This window comes from Rhamphochromis sp. 'chilingali' (assembly GCF_963969265.1).
Source record: "Rhamphochromis sp. 'chilingali' genome assembly, chromosome: 11".
NCBI classification, from domain to species: Eukaryota; Metazoa; Chordata; class Actinopteri; order Cichliformes; family Cichlidae; genus Rhamphochromis; species Rhamphochromis sp. 'chilingali'.
The window spans coordinates 27,976,581-27,998,251 of NC_137938.1; the positions used below are offsets into that span (position 1 = coordinate 27,976,581).

The 21,671-nt window shown below is 39.1% G+C and overlaps 1 protein-coding gene across 1 annotated transcript; it reads right to left on the reverse strand.

Annotated features, from left to right (window-relative positions):
* Nucleotides 1-1,132: 1,132 nt before the first annotated feature.
* LOC308404997 (mitogen-activated protein kinase kinase kinase 5) lies at nucleotides 1,133-20,241 on the reverse strand. Its single transcript, XM_080895359.1, has 28 exons — nucleotides 19,560-20,241; nucleotides 19,321-19,460; nucleotides 18,624-18,811; nucleotides 18,284-18,452; nucleotides 17,772-17,878; nucleotides 17,418-17,588; nucleotides 17,210-17,322; nucleotides 15,976-16,135; nucleotides 15,684-15,834; nucleotides 15,374-15,478; nucleotides 15,000-15,049; nucleotides 14,475-14,570; nucleotides 12,058-12,142; nucleotides 10,539-10,672; nucleotides 10,011-10,138; nucleotides 8,585-8,721; nucleotides 8,380-8,485; nucleotides 8,113-8,270; nucleotides 7,327-7,513; nucleotides 7,063-7,231; nucleotides 5,941-6,106; nucleotides 4,364-4,549; nucleotides 4,124-4,229; nucleotides 3,642-3,885; nucleotides 3,277-3,389; nucleotides 2,052-2,149; nucleotides 1,862-1,938; nucleotides 1,133-1,739 (listed from the first exon to the last, which is right to left on the reverse strand). Exons 1-28 carry the CDS (start codon nucleotides 19,897-19,899, stop codon nucleotides 1,643-1,645), a joined length of 3,981 nt encoding a protein of 1,326 aa, XP_080751485.1. The 5' UTR covers nucleotides 19,900-20,241; the 3' UTR covers nucleotides 1,133-1,642.
* Nucleotides 20,242-21,671: the final 1,430 nt, after the last annotated feature.

The window sequence follows — 21,671 nt, forward strand, 5'->3', positions numbered from 1 at the left end:
AGGCAGCATCCAAGGACACAAGAGAAAGATGCCTTACTTGATTTACTGATACACCTTCCGATTTGCTGAGCCCATTAAATTAGTCCAAAGGTAAATCAGAGCTTTTGATCTTTACTGCCAGACAGACGTAATCAGTATTTTGGCCAAGCCTGTGAAGAGCTTTTCAGACCTTATGACAACGAATAAATGAAGCATATCATAAATCTGTGAACACAGGAACGGGAAATGCCAGTTTTGAATTATAGTACGAGTGATATATGAGCTACAGTGGATTTTAATTAGTATCTCGGTAGTGTTTAATATTGCAAGTATACCATAGAAAATTGTAATTATAGTTAGATGTTCTGATAGTGGATTCATCCATTCACATTTTCTTTTTATTCTTTATTAAGGGATTTTCTCTTAAACTCTATGCAGGAGGTATCCACAGATCTCCAGAGAGGACTGCCTTTCCATTCTGACTTTGCAGATTGTAGGTCAAATACCACATTTGTTGTGTATTGCATATTAATGTACATCACTCTGTGGAAAATGCTTTTATGTTTGCTATAGAGGGTTGGACTTAAAAGCAAATACTAGCTATTATTTGGCAACATGTATTTTTGCATATCATTCGAATAGTACTCACAATAGTGAGTACTATGGCTAGCAGGAGCCAGCCCAATGCTTCCACTGAAGTCACATCCCTACTGAAAGAGAATGGAGTTAACAAGCATATGACATTAAACTGCCTTTCTGTCACTCCTATTAAAATAAAGAACATCCTCAGAATCTCCTCATTCTTCTCTAAAGATTGTTTGCCTAACTTATTCTGAAATGTTACACTCCTGATCTTTTTCTTCATTTTTTAAGTCTCGTCATTTTACTCGAGCCCAGTTTCTCATGTCTAGACTTAAAATTTAACTCTTTTTCATAAACTGAAGAACTAAGTACTAGACAGCATGAAACCACCCAGAACAGCAAAAAGTCATACAATAGACCTTCTCAGACACATGCATCACACATATCGACCAACACACACAAAGTTCACGTCACTGTCTCTAAGGAGACGTCAACACAGTGAAAACAGATGAGGAAACGCGTGTGGAATTTAAAGACTGTTCACCACTACATCACTTCTTCCATGCTACATCACACCCTGAAAAAAACCTTCTCCCTGTTAGAAACAAAGGACTGTGTGGAGATAACAAGCCAGTCTGAATGACTGTTAAAAAATGCTTCCTGTTTATTATTTGAATTAATTTATAAGGGCTTATAGTACAAATAACATTTGTTTTCCAAACCAGGAATACAGGTTAGTCTTATACATAGTCTCTAATAACTTCAAATCCTGCTTAGCTTTCTGTGAAACAGGAAAACAGCGTCACTAGATGAAATATCTTCTGAAGATACAATTAAAGCTCTACCTTCTGACACCCGGATAAAATGTAAAAACATAATATAACAAAATAAAATTTTGACATGACTTAGCTTTTCAGTAAAAAGCTTCTGATGCTCCTTTATAGTACATTCACAGTTTAAAAATGTTTTCAAAATTTAATCTGCTTTACATCAGCAACCTGAAATGCCTCTGTTCCTCCAGACCACACACAGGGCCAGCCTGTCTATGAACCTGCCCTTTGATGTGTAACATCAGCAGCCATTAAAGAAGGGTGTCCTCGCTGTCCTCATTGTGCGTGCTGAGCTGGGTCTTCCGGTAAGCTGTTACAGCTGCCCAGATTCGACACAGCATGCCGCCTCTGCAACAGCAACAGTGGACTCACATTCATGTGCAATGTCACTTTGCTTAAACTTATGATGAAACTTAAAATAACGGTGTAGACTTCGTGCTTTGAGGGGGTGATGCGTGGAGGCAGCTCACCTTATTCCACAGTACATCAAGTCATCCTTGGCGGCCATACGGAGGAGACAGTCCAAGGTGAACTCATGAGCGAGCAACTGGAAAACAGGATCACAGAGGTGTGGATTAATACTAGGTGGATGAGTAACACGAAGTAGCCTTAGGGGTGTAAAAAAAAAAAGAGGCAAAGTTGAGCTTTTGCTGAATTTACCTTGTTGATAGTGTCTTGATCTACGGGGACAGTCTTTAGCCAGCGCGCTAAGGCTTTCTTCTCTGGTCTGGAGCTTTTCTGTGAAGCCAACTCCACATCTATAATGCACAGAGTTACAACCATTAGGTTTTCTCAGACACTCATAAACACATGGTGTATTTAATGGTGTTAATGTTACACACAACAAAAGCGTCTTCGGCAGCCAGCCCGTATAATCATTATACAAACTAACAAGTCAAGTTTGAGCACATTAGCAGCTGATCTGGCAGCCAACGCCTCTGACAGCAACTAGCCAGGCAGAAATCCGCCATCAGCCTGTAGCTAAGGTGTGGTAGGGATTGCTTGGCGCAGATGTTAAGAAATAGTAATTAGAATCACTGAGTGTACTGATAATCCAAAGAAGGCTTGGTCCCTTCCTATGATACTGCTCATGTCGCAGCTTGTGTTGATGTTTGTCTGATAAAAGGCGAGAGAATAACTTCAGTGCTCCTCAAATAACTATTAAACATCTTTGTTTACTGTCTCATATCTAGTAGAAAATTTTTTTTGCAAAACTTGAATTAATTTTCTAGGGTTAGAGGTTTGATTGTGGTGTACAAACAGAATATTCAAATATTCAAGAAAATTTCATCATCTAAAGGAATGGTTCAGATTCAAGTCTAATTTAGTTCAGGATATAGCAAATCAGGAGAATACACTTCAGTGATATAGCCTTTTGTAAATATTTCAAATCAGGAAAATAAAGCAGGCTGCCTTTATTTTGCACAACTCAGCTTGCAGAAAAACGCACGATCACAGACACAATTCAGTTCAGTTCAAGCTTCTTTATAAACCACAAATCCACAATAACAGTCACCTCAATTCCCTGTGTACTGTAAGGTAAAACCCATAGTATTGGCAAAAACCCCAACAATCAAGCAGTCCCTCATGAGTGGGCCCTTTACGACAGTGGGAAGGAAAAACTGCCTTTTAACAGGAAAAAACCTTCAGCAGAACCAGGCTCAGGGAGGGGCACCCATCTGCCATGACCAGCTGGAGGGTGAGGAGAAAGAGAAGGGAGCAGGGATAGACAGGAAAAAATACACATTATGAGAGAGAGATGACAAAAAAAATGACATGCGGGAGAAGAGAGTGAAAAGAGGTGAGTGGGGAAAGAAGTGCTTACTGTAACACAGCAGTTACTGTGCTAGTATTGTAACAAGTTTTGGCATTAAAACAACATTACCCTCATTGACTGATTCTTTCCTCAGTGCGTCTATTTGCTGTTGTTTTCTCCAGAGAGAGTTCCTCAGTAGCTCCTGATACTCTGTCTCCTTCTCGCTTAGATGATTCAGCAGTCTGAAACACAACACAAATAGCCTTAACATGCAGCAGAAAGCCCTGCAACCCAAAATTAAATGAATCACTGTGTACACCTAATAGGAATGTTAGTCACGATTATTCTATTTTACAGGAAATATGAGGGGGATATGAAAAGAAAGCTGAGAAAACAAAAAATAAAAATGTATTTTATGTATGTATGTAGTTTGTTCAGAGAATCTAATAAACCTGTAGATTCTCTGAACGATAAAGGTGACAGGCGAAATAAACCTTCTGGTCTCCAGTCGCAGATCTCTCAGGTTCTCGCTGAGTGGCCAGTTGGTGTTAAGGTTGAAGTCTGCAGGTTTAGGGTTGGCTCTAGGCAGCACATCATTTGCTGGATCTGGCTGCTGTGTGTATGCTGGTGCCACCAGCTGGTCAGGGACTAGAGCTACAGGAGTGTCTGGATCGGCAAACAGCTCCTCAGAGGTGTTGTCCTCACTCTCGAATGAGGACTGCAGATGGAGTCTGAGTTCTGAAAGGCAAAGGGTAAATTAGTATCAGAAAAACAGATAAGTAAGAAATATAAATGAATAAATTAAAAAAAAAAAATCAACAGGCAAGAAAATAAATAAATTTAAATGTAAATGAAATAAAAATACAATGAAATACAATGTTCCTCTGGCAAACACTCTTACCACTATGTTGTTGTTTCTTTCTACTCAACAAAAAATGTTAAACAGATTATGGAATGAAGCACATGCCTACTTTACCTGGCAGTAATACAGTTATGGCATCCTGTACTGCCTGTCTCAGCAGATTGTCCAGAGCAAACATCCAATGAGGTTTAACCTTTTGTTGCTTCAACACTTTTTTCACCTATGGTCAGAAGGCTTTGTATGAATATAAGGAGGCTTATTCTCAATTGTGATGTAATTGCTAAATAAAAAAAAATCTTGAAAGTGAAGTGCAATCACCAGCAAAATCTGGCTTTGGGCTCCGAAGTAACTTACTGCATCTTGGAAGTTAAATAGCACCACCTGTAGGCTGTTCAGAGGTACTGAGGCAGCTACGAGCGTAGCTCGAAGCTCCAGCAAGCCGCTGGTAAGCTGCTTCCTGTCCGGGGAATGGATGTTGTCACGCAAACAAATAACGAGTTTGGTGATGTGGTCTGGAGTGATCGAGGAGCCATCACCATACTTTTAACAGAGAAAGGCAGACTTTAAAATCAGGATACATTCTGCAGTTCTCGTTTTCAAAGTATATAAACCCATCTACTTCATCTCTCTGTAGTTCTTTTCAGCTGGAGTGTAATGGTCTTTTTCACTGTGATCTGTTATTGATAACAATGTTCCTATTAATGGTCATTTCTCCTTTAGTAATGACAAAAATTTCAGGATTATAAGAAAAAAAATGCTCTGCTCAAAACAAATTCTAACCTAAATGCATAAAACGAGATACACTAACATCTTTTATTAACTCTTATTGTAAAAGTATGGTTAAAAATTGTGATGCAAAGAAAAATCTGAAGGTTTTTATAGAGGAACAGTACATAACTGGAAAGAAGTAGATGGAAAGAAAGGAAAAAGAAACATAGAAACTTTATTTATCCTCAAGAAACATCTTATCAAACATAAGATAATAATATAAGAGCATTTAAGGACCAAAACCCTTATGAGGGAAACTCCCACAGGTTTTAGCTAAACAGGTAACCTTAGCTTGTACATTCTTTGGCTTTACATTCCTATTTCTCTAGTTTGCAATGTCGGTGGCGCAATACGTGTAAGGCAATATGTTAATAGTAGATTACAAAGGAATCGGTTCATTTGGTATGGCCTATACACTCACCAGGTACTTTACTAAATATGTTTGCTACTGCTCATTTACTCAACTATCTAATCAGCCAAACACATGTCACCAATTCAATGAACTAAGGCACACAGAAATAATCAAGATGACCTGCTGAAGTTCAAACCGTGCACCAGAATGGAGAAGAAAGGTGATTTCATTGACTTTGAATGTTTTTAAATGTTGTTGCCAGACACGCTGGTGTGAGTATTTCAGAAACTGCTGATCTACTGGGATCTACCATTACACTACCATTTCTAGGGTTTCCAGAGAATGGTCAGATAAAAAGAAAATATGTGTAACACGAGACAGAAATTGGGCAGAAATTTTTTGGTGATGCCAGAAATTAGAGATTGACCAGATAGCCACAACAGCAAAAGACAGGTACCACTTCTGTCGGCTAAGAACAGGAAACTGAGGCTGCAGTTCACAGTAATTTTTCTGCTTTGATATTTGGATTTTAAGGTCAGAGTTTGATGGAAACAACATGAAAGAATGTGTCAGTGTCGGCCAGATATTAATCAAATAGAGCACCTTCGGAGGGGACTAGTATCACAGAGTCCCACAATCCCGTACTGTCAACGTGTACCTAATAGTTTAAACATGCAGATATTGATAAGCTTTCAAATACTCTATTATAAAGAGCTATTCATTATTAGAGAACTAAAATCCATCTCAGTCTCAGAATTGAAGAGCAATTCTATAACAGAATTTGACAGTGCGGTAACTTTTCTTTACCCACCTGAGGCACAGACTGTTGTATACTAGACACAACATGGCTTATGTAGTCAGTGAGAACTTTGTGCAGCGTGGCTCTCCTCTCACTGTCCTTTCTCAGCATAAAAAGGCCAGTACTCTCCTCTGTTGAGGATGGACTGCTCATGTCTGATGTGGAGTCATCTGGTATTCTGGAAAAATTGAATGCAAACAAACATAAATGGCACAGATAAGCCACGAACATGCTGCAATTGTCAGGGTCTGCGGAGGCAGACCGTGCGGAAACGTGTGTGGTGGACCCAGGTGCGAACACAGGCGAGGATGCAGGAGTGGATTTCAACAAAAGCGAGCCGTTTATTATGGCTGATGAAAAGGAACAGAACAGAGTGAAGGCAGCATAAGAGTAACCGTTCAAACGAAAACCTAAACTGGAAATAAACTAAGGAAAAGCTATGGCTTGGAATACGGAACACAGAGGTGGTAACACAGACGACGCGACACAGACTGTATGAAACACAGAGACTAAATACACATGAGGGATGATCAGGGGAAGTGGATGCACACGGGGAACACAGGTGACACTGATAATCATAACAAGACACGGCAGGAGTGAACGTAACACTGATGGGAGATGGGCAAAGTAAAACAGGAAGTACACAGAGGTTCAAACAGGAGGGGAGAGAGCACGGGGAGAACGCAGACATAACGGGCTGGGGAAAACATAGAATAAAACACAAAGAGAGACGAGGGCTCATAAATACACAGAGGGGCACACAGGGGGTGAGAGTCATGAAGGGAAAACACATAAGGAACAACGTAACAGATCAACCCAGGAAGCATGGCCTAAATAAAGAACAAAATACAAAAATACATGAAAACTAAGAATACTGGGCCCACATGGCCCAGGACCATGACAGCAATAACCATTGTATGATAGAAAAATGTAGATATGGCTATCAGTAACACATCAGATGTATTATTTAATAATGGCATGGGGAATTTTGCATTATAGCCTTTTTTCACAAGTTATAGGACTGTGAAGAACGAACCTCAGTGTGGTTTACCAGTAAAGTAAGATTCAATACAATCATAGTTTGCGCACAAATGAAAAGGTTTTGAGTTTCTTTTGAGGAATAATCTTACTCACAACAGGAAGCTGTTGGTGCTCGGTGGGCTCTCTGAGATTTCTTCTGCTCTGAGAGAGGACTGCGACCTCGTCAGGTCCAGAGAACAAGACAGGTCAATCAAGTCAGAGTAAGAATCAGTATCCTCCACAAGGATGGAGATAGGCACAGACATACTGCGCTGATAGTCAGCTGTAAGAAATAGGGTTTAGATACTCTGCATCATTGCTATAGAAAGCAAAAATGGGTAAGAGGTGAAATGTGTGTATTTTAAGTGTATTTCTCACTTATAGACAGGGATTCCTGAACAGCTTTAGCTTTTTTCTTCGTAGACGACTTTAGGAAATGGTCCTTAAGCAGTTCTGCTGCTGTGGCTCTTTCATCTGGATTTGGCACGAAACAGTTCATGATGAAACCCTTGGCCTCATCTGACATGCACTCTGGAACCTTGGGGTGGATCTTAAACATGCCAACCTAGTTGGGAATTTTTAAAGTTTCATTGAAACATTCTGCTTTGAGATTCTTGTGCTGTGCTAGCTCTTACGCTATGCTGATAGCTCTCTTTGTCTGGGTTCATATGTATTAGGAGGATGAGTTTTGAGAAAATTACACAATTTTTGTCATTCTGCTTCTGGACCATGTTATTGTGTGTCACTGACTGCAAATGATTTTCATCCAAGTGTTAAAAAGGAGTTTGTATACTTAAGTTATGTTATTTTGTGTAAGCACTTGGTCTGATAGTGGGGGGACTATATAAAAATGTGCACCACTGTCAGGCTGTACAGAGGCAAAATTACACAGAATTGTGTTGTGCAAATAATTATGCACCTAAAGTGTAACTGAATTTAAAACTTTGTATATCTAATCAATCTAATATCCACCTGGTACTTGTAAAAACTAAATAAACAATGATCATGAAATGTAAAAGTCTTCAAAGGAAAAGTCTCCCGAATGTTCCATGAAATATAATTCCAGGCATTCCACAATGCCGCAATCTGCCAAATGTCCTTATGTGTAAAGTCCACTGTGAGCATTTTTAACTTACGTAGAAAACACAACTCCTTTTTTTTTACCTTGAACATGGCTGCCTGGGGACTTCCCAGCTCATGAAAGGGTGTTTTGCCTGTTGCCATTTCTATGATAGTGCACCCTAGAGACCAGATATCTGCCGGCTTCCCATAACCCCGAAGTCCTTGGTCTATAATCTCAGGGGCCATGTACTGCAGAGTTCCTATTGAAAATCCACCAGAAAAGTGAAAGTTCGACTACTGTGAGGAGTTCACGTGTAAAAATGTTTTAATAATAACAATCTTTTAATAATGTCATAACTGTCAACTTACCAGTAAATGTTTCAGTACAGGGGTTAATCCCTGCTAACCGTTTGGAGGTTCCAAAATCAGATATCTTCAAAACTCCACTATAAGTGTTGATCAGTACATTGTCACCCTGCATAAGGAACAAAACCAGTGAATACCACAAAGCTAAACTTTAAGACACAGTAGACCAGAAAACTATTTGCCACGAAGCCAAAGGTGATCTGCTCACCTTGATGTCTCTGTGGACTATCTGATTCTCATGAAGGTACTTTAGACCCTCAAGTATCTGCTTGGTGTAGAAAATGATGGTGGGCTCGTTGTCTTTCAGAGGACCCCATTTCGAGCGCAAAAGAGAAGACAAGCTACCTGTAAGAGGAAATGCATAATTTCACAAGGTGACCCACGCCACTGATTTCGAGCCACGTCCCACACGGTCACCCGCTCACGCACTGAACTAAACCAGCGCCTGACAAGGTTATTAGTTTTAAAAAAGATGCAATAAAGATGCACAACTAAAATAACTGTTTCTCCATTACATTTGGCACAATCAAACAAAGCAATGGATTAGGACTGTGCACGTTTCTAATCAGAGGTTCAAGATGTTTTTCACACAATCACACCATTTTCTGTAAACATTTTCCTCCACTGAACAGGATGTCTTCAGAACCACCCACTTCTTTAAAACTGGCTTCCAGTAGATGTTACATAATCACACATGCATTACAATTCTGGTCACATGATTTCCCTGAAGCCCACAACAAATAGCACACAGAAAGCAAGGAAACAGACTTATTGGGAACATCAAGGCTTGTGTGTGTTTAAGAATTTCTCAGGAACCTGTGCTTGACGCCATGTCTCTGATTTCCCAAACCACATCGCTCCACCCCGTGACCTAATTTCATTACGTCAGAGGATAATTAGCTTTCTTGGCTGCTGCCTCAAAGCACATTGTGCGCTGTCTATCTTGCGTGCTGCACAATATCGTTTATTATTTAGTATCTACTGATATCTACTGCTAGCTAGTTTATTGTGATGGTGCCATTTTTTTATTATGTTGCTCTTTGTTGTTTGCTTTCTCTTCTGTTTTTTTTTCTCCATACAGGTGACCCAGGTGTTTTTTTTTTTGTTTGTTTGTTTGTTTTTTTCTTTCTTCTCCCCCTTCTCACAGTCTCTTCTCCCCTTTGGTTTTCTTTCTCTCCCTCTCTTTCTTTCATTCTTTCTCCCTGTCCTATCCCCCAGTCATGTCTGTCCCGTTTGTAGCAACTGAAAATAAAATAAATTCATAATTATAATAAAGGTCAATCAAATGGACCAATATGGCAAGGCCATGATGATCCACTTGGTAAAATAAATCCGCTTGGCATCTTTCTTGGCCTTAAGACAACAATTCTGATGGCTAAAGATCCAAACGGGACACAAAAAAAAAAAAGAAAAAAAAAAAGAGGATAATTATTTGCTTGTTGATTACATATGAGCAAACTGATTAATTACACATTTACATTTGTGATAACAGCTCTTTCCACAAACAGATGTGAAATTTAAAAAAATCAAACAAAAACTTTTTTGAAGCTTTGATTTATATTACAGTAACGATTTAGTAATGACAGGCACTCTTATTGCTAGGAGTGTTAGAAGATCAAATGTCATCTTTTTACCCCCAGGTACTTCTTCCATGAAGATCTTGATGAAACCATCCTGACTGACAGAGCCCAGGTACTGGACAATATTCCTGTGTTTAAGCCTCTTGTGCAGAGCAATCTCCTCATGCAGGGGCTGAGAATACCTAATCAACACAAAAGAATAAAGGTGCTGCTATGAGATTGTTGTGTTTGTACAAGTGATTTGCATTGTCTAATTTAGGCCTCTTTTCATTTCCATCATTAAAAAGGAGTTATAAACAATATACCACAACTAGGTTTGGATTTTGGATGTATAAACAAACTATTTAAAGGGACTTAATCGCTTAAACCTTTGCCTTAAAAGTTTGCAAAAGCAATAAATATTTTGCTACATATAGAAGGTTTTTTTCCACGTCTGTCTAGAGTCGACAGTGTATTTTTCTTTTCATGTGGTTAACACTACCTAAACGCTATCATATTATTACTGTAACTGAGCAGATTTTGTTGACTACAGCGTAATCTGAAAGTGTCAACATCAGAAGGGTAACATATGTGTTTTCTTACGTGCTGTCCTTCTCGGGGATCTCTTTGATGGCGATGCGTACTTGGTTGCTCAGGTCCCTTCCAGCATACACTACACCATAAGTTCCTTTACCAAGTATTACCTTGTCACCATTCTCATTGGTCTCATAGATATACTGTAGAATGAGAATCAGTAAGAATCAGTATAGAGTGAATGGAAACAGAATTTTAGGAACTTAAGGAGACCTTCATTCAGAGGTTTAAATAAGGCAAAATGCGACATCTGCTAAAGGTTTTACTATACTCATGAACTCACAAATACCTGATCAATATTTAATGCAAATATGTCATCTGTCAATAACATGGCAGCAGCTCATTGCATTTTATTACGCAAGCATGGTGAAAACGACATGATGTAGTAGGAAATGAACACCAGAATGTGGAGAAATTTAAGTGACTTTAAAAAGAGCATGGGCGTTGGTGCCAGAAAGGCTGGTCTGAGTTTTCCACAAACTGGTGACGCACTAAGATTTTCCTCTTTAAGGCTTACAAAGAAGGATCTGAAAAAAGAAAATATCCAGTGAGTGTCTGTTCTCTGGATAAAACGCCTTGTTGATGCCAGAGTTCAGCAGAGAATGGCGGGATTTGCAGAGATGGAAATGACTACCTGCTGAAATTCAAACCAAGCATCAGACTGGGGAATATATGTCATATAAGTGATTTTGAAGTCAGTATGATTCATATTTAGACCAGCCTTGTCTGAGTATTTCAGAAACTGCTGATCTATGGGGATTTTCCTGAACAACCATGTCTAGTTTGCACAAAATGGTCCAAAAAAGAGAAAATATTGAGTGAGCAGTAGTTCTCTGGACAGAAATGGCTTGTTAACGCCAGTTGTCAGAGGAGACTGTCCACACTGTTCTGAGCTGATACTAAGGCAACAGTAACTCAAATAAAAACTCACTAAAACAGGAAACTAAGAACCGGAAACTTAGACTACACTTTGCATGGGGTCCCCACCTTAAATGAATCAAAACAGCATTTTGAGCATTTCTTCCCACCAATGTTTTTCTAGTTTACCCAGTTACTCTCTCACTAGTACTACTTACTACAAGAAACATATGAGTTTCTTTTGAATGCAAAAGGCAAGGATGCATCTTGCCTTGCACCAGTGATTCAAGCTGGTGGAAGTGATTTAATTTTTTTTTTTAACATATCTCAATGCACTAGAGCACCTTTGGGATGTGGTGAAATAGGATGTTTGCATTGTGGATTAGCCATGTGACACTATCATGTCAATATGGAGCAAAATATCAAATATATTTGCTTTGTCATGAAGAGTTAAGGCAGTTCTGACAGACATAGATTTGATATATTCTTTATAAATAACACTGGCTTTTCAAATTTTAACTTTAAACATGGTTTTATGAGAGTGAAACACACGTTAAAACCACGTCTGCAAGAGTAGCTCAGTTCTAACTAAAATGGCATTCACTTTTTTTAGCACAGACCTAAAATAGAACACATATTGCATCCGGATATAGAAGGAACTGTAACTGACCTCTAGTATTTCTCCGAGTGTATGTTCTATATCTTGAACATGGTTTTCAGCCTCCTGGAGAAGGGAGTTTACCAACTCACAGAAACTAGGTAGAGAAGAGACATACATAAAAATATTTCTCACTGCAGCATAAATTTAAATATACTTTCAGTAAACATCAGCTCAAGTGAAGAGGTCCCTGTAGATTTCTGCTGAGGGATTTACTTATAAACAGATTGATAGGTTTTTGGCTGTTAGCCACACTGGTTCACACACACCAAAATACACAACTGCAAGTAGCTACAATAAAATTCATATTTATTTTCAATGGCTGATCAAATTTGAATAGATGTGAATGAGAAGCCTGATATTGTCTCTGGTAATTAAAAAAAACAAGTGATAGAAAAGGTTGATGTGAGACTGAAATTAGAAAATGTGGATATTTTGCTTACAAGTAATCCCTCATTAGTTCTATTTATCACAGTTTGTTTCATTTTAACTTAATTTGTTTAAAAGAAAACATACCAGTGAAAACAGGAAAAGCAGGATGTTATATTTGGCAGTGTGTTAATAGGAAAAAAACAAACAAACTCTATTATATGCAGCTGTGGTCAGAAATTCATTTACACTCATAATGGGCATGGATGTTTGATCATATTGGGCTTTTATCGATTTCATTAAACTATTCTGTTTTCCAGGGTGGAATGATTGCACAGCATGCATAACTTTAAAAAGCAATAAGTGGGTGCAGAAGTTTTGAATTCATTTGGGATTTTTTCTCATCCAAACAGAGTGAAAATTAAACATACAGGCTACACATACTGTACACCCCCCACTGATATTTGGTTTACCAGACACTTTTGGCACAAGCTTCTGGCATAATTCTGGCTGGATATATGACCACTCTTCCTGGCAGGAGTGCTAGAGTTCATTTGAATTGGTTGGTTTCCTGGTATGAACCTGGCTTTTAAGCCATAACTTTTCATTACGGTTAAAGTCAGTACTTTGGGAAGGCCATTCAAAAGTTTTGTCAGCCTGCTTTATCCCTTCTAAAACCAGCTTTGTGTGTTTGGGATAATTGTCTTGCTGGGACACCCAAATATGGTGAAGTTAAGGAAGGATTCCATCCACTTTTTTCAATGTACTGGTACCACTGGTAGCAAAACAGCCTTAGAGCATGATGCTACCACTACCGTGACACTGTACCACGAGAGCTGGTACAGTGTCCCTCTCCTATACTCCTACAAACATACCTCTTGTCATTGTGGCCATCTAAGTGTAAAAATCCTTCTGCAGAAGGCATTTGGCTTGTCCATGTTTGCAGCTGCAAATTTCAGCAAATCTTGAAGGTATTTAGTCTGGGGAAGGGACTTTTTCTTGGTTGGAACCCACTGAGTTCATGGTGATGTAAAACTCCATTTATTTTGGAAAGTGTTTAGTAGTTCCTTAGCTGTTCCTAAACAGCCTAAATAATTTCCTCTCATTTGAGGGTGACAGCTTGAGTCTTCTTCGGGACCATCTAAATAAGCCTATGCAAATAAGCTTTACTTAGATACAATTGTCTGAATCTGCAGTTTTTTTGAAATGGCTCCAGAAGACCTCCTCAAATAGGTTAAATCTAAAACTCTCCTTATTAGGTCGTCACTGAGCTTCTAAGATTTTCCTGTTGTTCTGAGTATTGGTCAATCCAGTGAATGCTGTCAAATAAATTCTTACTACCAAAGAGAAACTACTAGTTATAGTCAATCATGATCACTGACAAGAAGTTAAGACCTTGTTCTTGTCAATTTAAAAGACCTTCGGCACAACTTGATAAAAGATTTAAGTGCGTGAATGTGTATATGAGCCTATATGTATATTTCCCACCTTGTGTGAATTACAGAATATCTAACATAAATTCAAATTTCTTCATTCAATTTGTGATTTTTAAAAGTCATTAGAGATGCATGTTCTACAGTCATTCCACCCTTGGAAAAAGAACAGGAGAAAGAAACCATTAAAAACTCTAAATTAACTTGACATTCATGCCAGTCATGAGTGAATAAAAATTCAAATTCAAATTTTATTTGTCACGTACACAGTCATACACAGTACGATATGTAGTGAAATGCTTGAATATAAGCTTCTGTCAAAAACTATAAAAATATGGCAGCAAACAGAAAACTGAAACTTGTGTGGTAGTGCAGTACTAGATGTTACTTCAGCTGGGAAGGGTTTTTTTTTCTAAATTATGTCAAGAGGTTTCTGAAAAGCAAGTAAGGACAGTACAGGAAATATGACTCATACCAAGTAATAACATCCAGTCATTGACTACTTTCATTTGCATGCCGACTGTTTTTCTGCACCCTGTACACGCAACCTGTTAGATCTTATCTAGCAAATCAGTTGATCTGCGAGGATGTCATTCACATGATCTCACACAAGTGTTAATCACTCACCCCTTACAGTGAATCTCAGATGGGAAGCAGAGCTGGAAATCATCCGAGTTGTAGTGGACATACAGAAAGCAGCTCCGCTCATCAATCTTTGAAGCACTGCAATGAGAAAGACGTAAACAGGTTTTAATCATTCAAACAGGCAAACCTTTATGTTTGAATATGTTGAACATAAAACTGGCACAGACGACATCATGGCTGTATCTCTTAATCCTTATTTGTTCTATTGAAGGAGATAGCTATTGTTTCTAATTCAGTGGGAGCTATAGGTAAATAAAAGTAAATCAAATGTATTAAGTATTAGTGATAAAGAGCAAGGCCCCACTAGGCTCTAATAGAAAATGTGTTTTTCATCATCCCCCCTATGATACCACAGCCTGATAAAACGATTTATTGTTAAGTCACCCAGCAGATGACTTTTTCTGGAATATTTGTCTGGTAGACGGGACACAGCTGAAGTACACAGTAACACTGACCTGCAGACACAGAGGAATCAACAAAAAGGTCACATGCTCTGCTCTATTTTACCTCACTCCCCGAATTTCAGATGCTTGGAAAGTCCACTGGTTTAAGCCCTTCTGCAGAATTAAATACAAATTTAGACACAGGTTAAAAGAGTGTTTTACAGCTAATACAGAGTTTGTCACACACAGTAAACCATTTTTACATACTAATAAATACATATGCAAGAATAAAAGGAACAAATATTGATGTTTTAAATGCACAGTGGCTCTAAAAGAACATGCCTACTCACCCAGCCGACTGTACACTCAGACAGAAAACTTGTTTATTACATAATATGATATACATTCATACACACGTATGTATGACTTGTTCAAAGAGTCAAATGTATTCCAATCAGAGAGTGGCTCAAAGAGTAGGGGCCCAGACAGTTTACATACCTTTAAGCGTGTGGCGTGTTTTAGCTGGACAGTGCGACTTTGGTCCTCCTCGTTCACAGACACAATAGCTGGTTGGAAGAGTTTAGTGGGCTCCAGAATGAGCACCTGAAAAACACCAGTTCCAGTACTATCTATTTTAAATATCTACGTGGCTGTTTAATGCATTTCTAATGGCAGGGAATCTCCTGCTTTGTTACATGTTAACTTTACAATCCAAATGAGCAGAACTGAATCCTGATCAATAGTTACTCCGTGAGAAGATGAGTGTCCTGTTTATTATTTACAGCTACAGTAAGGTGTTTGGTCTTACTGGACAACAGTTTGATGAGGCAGTGGGTTTACAGGTCTGCAAAAGCAGCTCCATCCAGAAGTCCACTGTATCTTGTTTAGGAGATCTCACTTCAGGTAACTTGGCAAACCGGCGGTACAGGATGTATGTCTCCATAATAGATGCCACATACCTAACAGAAATTGAACTCGGCAGTTATTTGTTATTTGCTTTTCACACTTTTAATAAAAACAATCATATAAAAATACATGTGGCTTAGTAACTGATTAAACACCTTGATACTGCTCATCAACAATGGATGATTAAGTCTCACCAAACAGGGGCCTTGAGTCTGTAGAGCTTCTCAGAGGCCTCAATGACTTTCCTGTATTCACCTGCAAGAATGTTTGCTCCAAGGTAGAAACCTACATCCCAGTAGTCCTTCATCTTCTCCAGACTACCCTTTCTACCCAGCAGGGTGCTTAAAGTCACACCTAGACATTGACATCATAAAACAAAACAAAAGAGGTTACTAACAAATCAACAGAGGACGACCCTGACCACAGTTACAATCTCATTTATGGACTAAGAACAAAATAAATAATTGAATACAATGTAATATGCCTTTATAATACTATGCACTGTCAAAACATGATTGGCCAACAACTGAAAACAACATGATATGATGTGTACAGCATAATGAAATGCATTTTCTCACAAATGGGTGAGAAATTACGGGAAAAAACAACTTAATTTTTACTCCCTGCAGTGATAGGATCTGGTGGCTCTGTGAGCTGTGGCATTTTACTGGGACAGTTTGGGGTATATTTGACAAGTTGGAGACAAGAATAAAAGCAAACATTTCTATCCTCTCTTCCAGGATGACAATCTCCCCATTCATAAAGGTGCAGTGTTCACTGACTGGGATTAATGAGTATTACAATTACGTGACTCATATCCTGTAGCTCAGTTGAACATTTATCGCACTAATGACATGGTCTACTTTTCAAAGTTTTTGTAACAGGAAATACGTTTTAAAACACAACTAATAACTGTTTAGTATTAATCTAATTTTGACTGAGCTTATGATGAATCCTAATAATATATTTTCTGGCACTGCACATCATCTCAGACATTTAAAACATCAAAAAAATGAATTTCAAGGATCAAATTCAATGCATGACACAATAAATGGTAAATGGTAAATGGCCTGTATTTATATAGCGCTTTACTAGTCCCTAAGGACCCCAAAGCGCTTTACATATCCAGTCATCCACCCATTCACACACTGGTGATGGCAAGCTACATTGTAGCCACAGCCACCCTGGGGCGCACTGACAGAGGCGAGGCTGCCGGACACTGGCACCACCGGGCCCTCTGACCACCACCAGTAGGCAACGGGTGAAGTGTCTTGCCCAAGGACACAACGACCGAGACTGTCCAAGCCGGGGCTCGAACCGGCAACCTTCCGATTACAAGGCGAACTCCCAACTCTTGAGCCACGATCGCCCCAATAAATCCACAGACATTAAGTTTTCTCTGATGGAAAGGTAAAAAACAGAAAGCACCTAGTTTGCGCAACTCTATAGACGTCTCAAATTCATGGCCAGCTGCTATTAGGAGGACCACATTGTTGATGCCTGAGTGAAGAGTTGGCTCTGTCTCAAAGGCTTTCCCATACCTGGCAAGTTATATAAAAGAAACAGTCTGGAAAACATGACATAAATGCCACTTTTCTCAAATGTGGAAAACTTTGTATGGCCAAACTTGGCGTACCAATAGCAGGCCTGGTCTCTGCTGGACTCATCAGTGAACGCTGAGCTCATGAACATGTCCTTGTAGATGCGTCCACACAGGCAGTAGACGTCTGATGCCACCTTGTTCCCTGACTCCACAATTGGCAGAATTTCTTTCAAAGCCTTTTCACGATCTCCGGACTGATTCCTCCTAGGATGGGTATATGTCATAACAGACCACTGTGATGATAAAAAACTTCATATCTTGGGTGAATATGAATTTACTAAAAGATCTCTGCAAACTGACAATGACACAAAAGCACCTAGCGTGAACCAAAGATGTCAACAGAACTATACTGACAAGCTCAAGATACAATAGCAGTCAAGTTGGTACCTGTTTAGAGCAAATATATAGTGAAACTTGATATTCTGATGCTTCGCCACCTGACACATAGGCAGGTTGTCCAGAGTCTCCACCAGTTTTATCATGGCATCGTAATCCTGAGAAAAAGTGGAAGAGAGTGAAATATAATGATTATCATGCTTGAATCACACCTGACAATTTTAATAATTTACATTGAAGTTTATTATATAAAAAATATTACTATTTACAAACAATTGTGAATAATTTCACCCCCCATAGCTATTTTTGTTAATGCTCATATGTTCACTAAACACACAATCTGATCTTCTTTGTTGATACAAATACTTGTGAAGGCTCCCAGATTGAACAGTAGCTCTTTTATAATGAAATATGGCTAAACAGATATGCAATCATATGATCATAATAATGTTAAAACTGTTTGAGTTCTGACAACAATACGCTGTTTTGTTTAATTCAATAACATAAAATAATGTGTTAATAAATAATCACTAGTTTAGACACACAGATTTAGAAATGCATACCTGAACGTCCCTGTAGGACAACAATAGGTTCATTACAATATCTGGAGAAAGCAGATCTACACTATCCAGGCGTTGCTGGATGTGGTTTAACTCCTCGCTCAAGGCTCTGCCGCTGAACCGCTCCCGTGCCATGCGAATCTCATGCCTAATTGACTCCCGGAAGTACTCACTGTCAGCAGATAGTCCGGTGTTGGTATTACATTCCACAATTTCACAATCCTTTGTAAACACGCTAAGTGACATTGCATACGTGGGAAGCTCAAGAACATGCATTCACTGTATAATAATGTTTAAATAAGTAATAATGTTTAACCACACCCTGCTAAAGTTTATGTCTGACCTGGACTGAATGTGCACATTGTTCAGCAGGTGCACCAGTTTCTCAACCAGGGGGATGAGCAGCGGCTCCAGCTGGAAACTAGGTTGCATCAGGTCTTTGATACAAGTCATCATGGCAACGTCACAGGCAAACACTTTGCCCTGAGGTGACACTACATATGGGATGAAGGTGTCACTTCCACACTGCTCCTGCAGGACAACAATAGATGCATCAAATATCATGCTGGGACAGCTTGCATGACCACAATGGAACCGCAGCATCATTTGACACTAGACAAAGCAGTCACAAGTGTGTTGCACAAATGACTTCAAGGCTAAAGCTTTGTTATGAATGCACTGAAATTATTTTAACAAGGTAATATGTACACTTATTCAATAATGAAAACATGAATTAATGGCAGCCATAGCTTGCTTTACATTGCATAACAATTGCTATAGCTTTTTAATTTTGGCTCCATCTCTCTCACTCACATTAAGTACAATGCACAAATTAAAGTTTTAACCCTAACTGGTGTTTTGCTGTTAAATAAGCTCCATCTCTAAATCAAATGTAGATACAACAATATTTTAGCCCTTCAGGAAAATATCCCACCGTAGTTGCAGTAATAAAGCAAAGCCTGTTGAACTATTTTCCATTTCCAGCACATGAGACTGTATACAATAAACAATATGTAACAATAAATGGGAGCATGTGTTACCTTATGAGCTTGCAGATCACTATCTTGCTTAGAACAATACAGAATGATGTTATTAGTCATGCTGAAACTTTCCCTCACTCCAAGATGGTAGAAAAGGGAAGGCTGGCAAAAGGAGTCGCTCATTTCCACCACTGCAACATCTGTAAGGGGGGATTATAAAAGTAAACTTGCGTAATTTGGTATAATTCTGTGCTCATATATCCGCTACATTACCCTACAGTCTGCATGCCGTCACTTGCCTGCATTGTAGAAACTATCCAGAATGTCTGTCGTGCCTTGGGAAATTCTGTCAAATGAAATCGTTTTGAGAAGAGCGTGTGCGTCCGCGCAGGCTTCCTTCAGACACTTTAGTGATAAGTTTTCTTCGGTGTGCGGCACTGACGCGTCCTCGTTGACAATGTATGCCACTGACACTGCTCTGGTTCGACTCCGCGGAGAAACGATCTGTTTACCCGAGCCGTTGCTGGCGCTCAGCTCTAACGCCAAAGAGTCCTGCCACAAACTTCCAGCGGACACCCGTACTGGATCCTTCCTCTTTGAGTCTCGCAGGCTCATTCGCCTGCGCTCTGTCGTGTACATTATTTACTTCGCGTTTGTTCCGCAGCTAAAGCTCAAAGCGTGCCCTTTAGTAGGGACGACTTCCAATAGCAACATAACAGCGCCGCTGATCAAGGTAGATCCGATCTCTTACCACATACATTCCCAGAGCTCGTCTCCATTTGACCCGCCCACGTCGGCTCTGCCCTGCTCCGCCCGCTGGTGTTATGAGGATATTCACCTATACTCTCGCATGACCTCTGCAGTAGGACCCAGCAAGTCCTTCTTGTCCTCTATGAGGAGCACGAGTCTGAGACGTCTAAGTAAAACAAAATTCTCGCAGTCCCAATGTAGTGTCAACAGAGCACCCTTGGCGCTCCGGTGATGACGCAGTTGTGGGTGTTTGACCAACAGACCACATGGACTTACTTTTCAGATGACGGAGTGTGCAGCTTTCAATTTGTATGGCGCACGTGAGTTTAGGTGGTATTTTTTATTATACAGATATTATGTATTATTAGCACAAAAAAGCACAGAACATAACAAAGTGATTCATGAGATTCTTTTATTTATTTTAGAAGGATTTCTGAAATCTACAGTCATTTTGGTAGCACTTTATAATACGGCACACTACCAAGGGCGTAATTTCCCCGTGATTAAATGGAATTTCAGCGTGTTTTATTTGAAATTAGAAAGTAATTATAAATAAATATTTAAAGATAGGTATAGCAGAATAAGGGAGCAACGAGTAATTTTTCCAGGAAACAAGGAAAAAAAATATACTGTAATCTATGTAGTGCACAAGCACAAGCAGTACAGTGTAATTTCCTGGTTATTTAGCGGAAAAATAAACAACATTTCGACATCTTACATTGTAAGTACGCTGTACTTTTTAAAAAATGAATAGAATTGAATAGAACTCAACTTTATTGTCATTGCACATGTCACAAGTATACTTGTAACCCCCCCCCCCCCCCCCCCCCAAACTCATGGATCGGCCTCCCCAGAGCCAGATCCTCAATGTTGTCAAACAAAAGGCAGGCAACATACAAAGAAAAACTTAGGGAAGTCTTTCAAGAAGCCTAGAAAACTGCTTAAAGAAGTGTCAAGAGATTTTGCTGTGCTGGGGAATAAAGGCGGTTCTATCAAGTATCGACTTTTAATAGTACAGAACTGTACAAACTATTTTTGCCTTACTGTACTTTTTTTTGCATGTCTTTCAGTAAATTGTTGCACCCATTTTCCTAGCACAATATAAAGAAATGAAGGGATACTTCACATTTGGATTATTGCAATTCTCTTTTAATAGGGGTTGGACAGGGACAAGTTTATTTGTCTGATTTGTTGAGGCCTCGTGTCCCTATTCGTTTGCTTCGGTCAGCTGAGCAACTGTTGCTTTCAGTCCCAAAGTCACAGCTAAAGCTTAGAGGAGACCAAGCGTTCTCGGTTGCGGCTCCAATGCTTTGGAATAGCCTTCCTCTCCATATTAGAGAAGCTACATCAGTGCCAGTTTTTAAGTCCAGATTAAAAGCCTATTTTTATTCCCTGGCTTTTAAGTCTGTGGGTGACTGACATTTTTTTTAAATTAATTTTATTGCTATTTCTGGTTTTTGCTATTACTATATTTATATTGTACAACACTTTGGTCTACCAGGTGTGTTTTAAAAGTGCTATATAAATAAATGATGATGACTATTAGAGAGTACTGTAATTAAAAGGCTTAAATTATCATAAACAAATTGTATTACCCACTTGTTAAATAATTATGGTGCCTATTGTCCTCCTTAAAACGGGACATTTTATGAAACAAACGG

Bases quoted from the DNA above. Each gene is read 5' to 3' on its own strand.
- LOC308404997 (XM_080895359.1), bottom strand. From the start codon at position 19,899: ATGTACACGACAGAGCGCAGGCGAATGAGCCTGCGAGACTCAAAGAGG. The intron at 8,486-8,584 runs GTGAGCAGATCA...TTCCTTATGCAG, and splicing joins TAGTCCACAGAGACATCAAG to GGTGACAATGTACTGATCAA. The intron at 1,939-2,051 runs GTAAATTCAGCA...CCTGTTTTCCAG, and splicing joins ATCAAGACACTATCAACAAG to TTGCTCGCTCATGAGTTCAC.